The 6,904-nt window shown below is 25.9% G+C and overlaps 1 protein-coding gene across 1 annotated transcript; it reads right to left on the reverse strand.

The window, feature by feature from the left end:
* Window positions 1–471: 471 nt before the first annotated feature.
* On the reverse strand, window positions 472–3,336 carry LOC101240653 (tumor necrosis factor receptor superfamily member 16-like). Its single transcript, NM_001309726.1, is given in 7 exon segments — window positions 472–776; window positions 929–1,003; window positions 1,142–1,273; window positions 1,872–1,929; window positions 2,057–2,290; window positions 3,129–3,212; window positions 3,301–3,336. Coding segments are annotated over 7 exon segments (924 nt in total).
* Between the last annotated feature and the right edge of the window lie 3,568 nt (window positions 3,337–6,904).

Genomic DNA, 6,904 nt, shown 5'->3' on the forward strand with positions numbered 1-6,904 from the left:
ATAGTAAAAAGTAAAATCTGAGGAAATTTTCAAAGTAGACATTTTTTCAAAGTAAAAATTTTTATTAAAAAGAGATCATTTAAAAAAAAAAAACGTATGCATTATGTAACGTAGTATTTTTTAGAAAAAACTATAATCGAAATTTTGCACATTTTAGGTTTCTAGCTTATAACTTTTAGATTTTTGTTTAACTAATTGGTTATTGGTTTTTATTATTCCAAATGCTGCGTTACATGGTTTATTGGCGATTTTAAAAATGACTGTTGAGAAAAAAAAAAGCATTTTAACAATGTATTGACAAAATGAAAAATAAAAAATGTAAAAATTTCAGTTTAATAAATATAACGCTTAATAACATAAAACAGTCGCTATTAGTAAATTAAAAACAAAATACGAGACCAAATACATAAAGATTAAAAAATTGCTGTCATTAGCTTGCAGTAGTGAAAAACTTATTTTCAATTAGACACCTTATAAATACGGTCTTACAATTTCTGCTGCGTCCGGCCGTTTTATTAGTATAAGTTTATAGTACAAATTGTTCAAGGTAGCATTCTCTCCAGTTGACCAATCATGAAGAAGGTCTACAGTCGCTGTCTTAGGAGACAAGTCAAAATGAGCAATATCTTCATTTGTATAACCCAGCTTACCAGCTAAAACTTTCCAGTTGTTAGCGAAGGCTGGGTTTAGTTTTTTTCCTAGTTCAAACAAAATGTCAGCAGGAACATCTTTTAACTGTTTTTGCCAAGTTTGATTAGCACATTCGCTTGAGGACGCTATTAAAAATAACTTATTTTTAGACACAAAAAAACTAAAAATTATATGACGTAATAAAAAACTATTGCAACTATGTAATCTTAATTGAAAACAAAACAAAAACTTTACTTTTAGTCTCTGAATACCCTAGTATTTTATAATTTAGAATTACCGTTGTTAAAATCAGTTGCGCAATGAGATAGAACTAAATTCTCATTTAACAGCGAAACATTTTTTCCTCTACAATCTAAACAAAAAGTAAATATTTAATAAAGCCTATTATTATTTTGAAAAACCTGATTATATCTTTTTCCAGAATTTTGAAAAAAAATAGCAAAATTAATGAATTATATGACAAAAAAATTAAAAAAAAAACAATTAATACCTATAAATCTTTTCCGTGTTTTAAAATACATTACTAGTATACAAAATATAGCGCATAAAAATGATACTAATACGGCTCCTCCGACAACATAAGGCCATTTTATGACTGTTTCTTTTTTTGTCTCTACAAGATCTAAAAAAAGCATAAACCAATTAATAGCTGACGCGGATTCAGCATGTTTGAGATAGCTAACTACCAGACATGAAACTCCAAACATTATGTGTATGAACTAAAAGTATAAACATATGTTTATACCTAAGTTAAATAAGGTTTGATTGCGTTGATTGGAGCCCAAGAACAAAAAAGTTAAGATTTTTTAGCTATATCTGCGCCACATGTGAGAGCAATAAGTTGATTAATTTTTTTTTTTTTATTCAAGATAAACTTTTTAATATTCTTTGATAAATTTTAAATTTCATACAATAATCTCTCAGCGTATGAAAATAATAACCAATTAAAGTTTGAATCTCCCTCAAACTGAGTGTTTACAAATTTTATATTGATAACTTTATCACTGAATGATATTAATCAAACTAATGGTTAAGAATGAGTTTAAAATTAAATTAGAAAACCTTTTTGCTTTGCTTGTACTTTTGTACTTTATCCTACCTTATTATTATTGTCGTTATTATTATTATTACTGTTGTTATTACTATTACTTTTATTGCTATTATAAAAACAACATCACAAATTACTTTATAATAGTTATTTTTGTAACTAATAACTTTACCTGGTGGGTTAGGTTTAACAAAGCACGTTTTTGAATTTGTACCATTTGTTGTTTGCCCCTAATGAAAAAAAAAAAATAAACACACGAGTTTGTATATTTAATTGTTCTTCTAAGCAAAGAGTTCAACTGTATGTGTATTTGCAAATAATAAAAAGGTAATATTAGTAAAAAAATGTAAACTATACCCTTGGACATTTTTGACATACTCGGTCAAAGTTATGGCTACATTCAACTACTTGAAACGTTCCTTTTTCACATTTTTGGCACCTTGAACAAATGGTGTTGTTTTGCAGATATGTGCCTTCTGGGCACAAGCAAAATGTGTCTTCAGTTGAAGTACACTTTCTCAGAAGAGTTTGAATGTCAAGACATGTGGAGCACTTTTTGCACACCAGCCCATCGCGACTATAATAACCAACCTAAATTCAACTCATAAAGCTTAAAAATTATTTAAAACTATTATTCTTTTTTACGTTTTTTTGCCATTTTTATGTTGATTTTTCTTTTATTATAATTATTGAATTGTTTATAAAAAAGGGTAGAGCGCGGCTAGTTAAACACTTTTTACTAAATTTAACAGATCTCATGAACGGTGAGTCAGATTTACATTATTTTTGCTAAATTTAACAGATCTCATGAACGTTTCTTTGTGTTCGAAAGTTCAGTTTTATTTATTTTTTTCAAAGCTGCTCAACTTACCCCTACAACACAAGGTGACACATTAGTTAGGTTTTAAAGAGAACAGTAAGACGGAAAAAACGGGTAACTATAATCGAAAGTCAAATAAATTGTTAGAATATTAACACTTAAGTTGTTTGATAAAAAAGTTTATAAGCATCTACGAGAAAAATAGCAAAACTTTTTACGTTTTTGGTCCAAAATAGAAAAAGTGCCCGTGAATCTTTCTCAACTGCTTTTCAATAATTTTTTTTTAAGTTGCAGTAACTCAGTTATCTTTTTTTCATCTGTTCCTTACTTTTTGTTCATAATAAAAAGAATACGTAAATTATAAGGCCTATTAATTCATAGTCTGCATAAAAGTACAAATAAAAGTAAATTACTAATTGAAGAGTTATTAAGAAACCTAAAGGAAATTCAACAAACCATTTTTAAAGCACTTTTAATTATATTTGTGATTGACTGTGAAAATCCAAGTATTAGTGTTTGTTTTTTGTTTTTTAGAGTTTAGGACTAGCCTTGAACTAGCCAAAGAACAAAACTTTATAAAGAGATTACAACAAGCACAGAAAAACTTACGTCACAGCTTTTACATTCTATAAGGGAAGGTTCTTCTCCTGGAGCACAATTACTGTTTAGGGGAACATTGACAACAGTTGAAATCTAAAATCATACAAAACTCATTGCTCAATTGCCACTTAAAAACAGTATTTTGTTTACTTGAACTTTAACAAAAACTTAAGTAACTTACCAAACAAGCAGTGAAAAATAGTAAACACTTCGCCATTTTGTGTAGACTTCAGTAAATTGTTAAACTCGTTCAAACAATATTTCGATACCTATATATTTATAAAAAATAGCCCTCTAAATTCCATTTATAACTCGTACTTTTAAAAAAAAAACGATTTGCTTTAAAAGTAAAATATGTTTACATTTTTAAACTTCTCTGCATAATATTTAAAAAGACTTACAAAATGTAAACATTTTATATTTGTCGAATTAAAGTTAATTTATTCTCATAAATATATAACCATAAATTATAACAAATTTTTTTTTAGTAATATTATTAATGCATTAATAATATTTACTAAAATAAGTCACGCATTAATAATATTTACTAAATATTACACGTGTCGCGTAAAAAACTCAACCGGAATTATAACTGAAATGTATGTAATCGAGCAATTGAAAACAACTATATTATGCATTAAAAATAAAATTACTGGAACAACATTTATGATCTATACTTGGAATAGCATTCATGTGTCTATATACTTCGGGAGTAAGAGAAAATGCAATGTAAGATTGGCTTATGCAAATAAATATTTTTAAAACTCGTTCTAGTTTTAGAATACTTTAGCGATAATATTATAAAACAAATATTTTCAACGTTACTACACACTTGACTTTTTGATACAATTAAAGTAATATCTATTTTGATATCAATTAGAGGACTTTAAAGGCTTGAATCATTACAAAATGATAAAAAGCTAACGTAACATACTTATTGGCTACAATGGAATCTAACCACTATACGACGTTGTATTATAAACAAGTAACATAAACCAAAATTACCAGTAACAACGTTTAAAACAAAATAAATATCGTTTGAAATAAGCAAGTTGAAAACTTTTTACTACGTAACTCAGTTTAAGTTCCGATACAAATAAAAAGTATTGTAAGTAATTTTTAGCAATACCTTCAACAGATTATAATAATCGTTTCTTTCTAATTTTTTATTATTGAAAAATGTCAATACGCTTTTTGTTTGTTGTGTTCACTGATGTTAGACAAAAAATAATTTGAGATTTCGTATAGATAAATATACTATTGCGCAAGAATTAGTTTTACAAGGATTAATTTAACTCAATATAAAATGATTAATCGAAGTGCGTCAAATCTTGCCACGTCTTAATGTAAAGAAAGGTTTAGGGCATTTCCCTCAAAAAAGTTTTAAGGACTGGTCAATTTACACAAAAATAAAAAAAAATTATTTTATGATATTTATTTTAGTTAATACATTTTTATTGTTATTTTGAGTATTAAGATTAATAAGACTTAAAAATCTGAGTTAATGATTCTAAAGTAAAGAATAAGATATATCACAAACTTGTTAATGAAACTAACTTGTTTTCTAATAGATAATTATAACCACTATAATGTTATTTAATAGAAAATTAAACCACATATCACGTAAAAATTATTACGACAAATGTCTTAAGAATTAGTGCATTCGTAATTTTTGATTTTTGAATTAAAAGTTTTGAATTACAATTACTTATAAAAAAATTTAATTTTCTTTTTATTGCTGAAGACTTATAACAGAAAATCTGTTGAATCAGAAAACATATAAAGACAGGAGAGGATTATAAAGTACTGATGCTCGATTAAAATAAAAGCAGCATGTTTTTTGAGCAGAGGGTGCAGAAACAGTTTAAAAAAAAAGGATACAGCTAAGCTGAATGACTAGTCACATAAAATTTAATTTTGGTAGGTGGAGAATGAGGCAATAACTCATACTCCACATACAGAAGCGAACATGATAGCTTTTATGGAAAATATAAGAAACCTTACGACGCGACAAAAGCAAACCACAGTAGCTAAACCAGATTCAACTTCATTTACAATGCGTTTTTGGACCTTGTCTCAAAGCGATAGAGCATTATAAGAAAAACCAGCCCAAATGTGACAATGATGTTGTAATCTTAAGTGCATTATCCTTGTTGTTTTGGTTGCATTTATAACTTCTCACATTTAAATTTGGAATTATTTAAGTTTATAAACTTATTTAGTCATATTTAAATAAACTCAAAAACGCGTAGCTATTTTTTATTATGAGCAATATTATTTTAAGATTTGAAACTCAAATTAATATTGAGAAGGTTAGAATAAAAGAGAAATTAAATAAATGAGAAATTAACAAAGCGTAATACAAATGCGTCTGAATTTTCTCAAAATATTACTTGAGGATAATACAAAAAAAGCTCAAAATAATTTTTTAAATTTTATATTTAAATATATATACTATTTATATGGTATATATTATATAGTATTATAGGTTTTATTAATGTTTCAGATATTTGCGTTTCTATAAAAAAAACAATACAGAAGTATACAAAAAGTATATAATATGCACTTTTAACATTTTAAAAATCTGTAGTTTTATATTTATATATATTCAAATCTTTACCTTCTAATCTATACTTTATTCCTTGTATAAATTATATTATAATTTTGTTACAATCAAAACCCACGAGGTAAAAACTATGTTTTAAAAATTTGCAAATTTTAAAGGTTTTATTTTTCAAAAATGTGCTGATAAAGCACTTCCGTTTCGCACAATCGGATTGGTTTGATATATGTTTTTTTTTTTTAAACAATAACATGTGACAATAAAACATGTTTGGACATGTCTTCTGTATTTTGACTCTTTCTGAAGATTTACATTTTATAGTAATATTTTTTTTTTACGCTATTTTTTATAGATTTTACATTAAGTTGCATTATGTCTCTAAAATTTATTTAACTAAAAAAAAATTTTTTTTTTTAGTTAAATAAATATCTTTTCTTTAGTTAAATAGAAGTTTCCAACCGTGGAAAAAATATCGAAGTCAAAGAAAACTTATTTTGAACGCACTTTGGATTAAAACAAATTTTGGAAAATTTCTATTAAGATAATATAAGTTAAAAACAAAATTATAACTATATTATAAGTATAAAAATATTAAAAACTATATTATAAGTATAAAAAAAAAACTTATAGTAGAACTTTTTTTTTATTTATTAAGACGGGAAGTTCAAATATTACAATTCAGCAATTTTAGTTATGTCGTCAAGCAAGTAAAACGTTAATTGTTTTGTTGTAAAAAAAAAAAATACTGATCAAAGCTTCTTATTAAGCACTTTAAAGAATTAACTGTTTTTATGATGTAAATTGACAGAATGTGTTAATAAAAATTTTATTATCTAGGTGTCTCATAAATCAAAACACATCTTATCAACGGGAAATCAAATTAAAAAGTTAAAAAAAATGTAAACCTTTTTACATCAACTTTTAATGTGCCACTAATACATAATATAAAAGTAATGACATATTTTAAAGAAATCGAGAGTTATTATAAAGCCAAGTGATTTTTTCTCGCAGCAAAATATACACATCCAAACCCTATCTAATTGACTGAGATGAGTTTTGATTGGGGAGGGAAAGTATTTTCAAAATTTGTAATGCTTATTTTTTACTTTTTTATCCATCTGATGGTAATATAATATATGTTTACAATTTTCGTATATGTATTATACAAACTCAATGCAACATAACAAAATAAAACCCAGCAAACTCATGGCGCTTTTTGGAC

Source organism: Hydra vulgaris, chromosome 01 (genome assembly GCF_038396675.1).
Source record: "Hydra vulgaris chromosome 01, alternate assembly HydraT2T_AEP".
In the NCBI taxonomy this organism is placed as follows: domain Eukaryota; kingdom Metazoa; phylum Cnidaria; class Hydrozoa; order Anthoathecata; family Hydridae; genus Hydra; species Hydra vulgaris.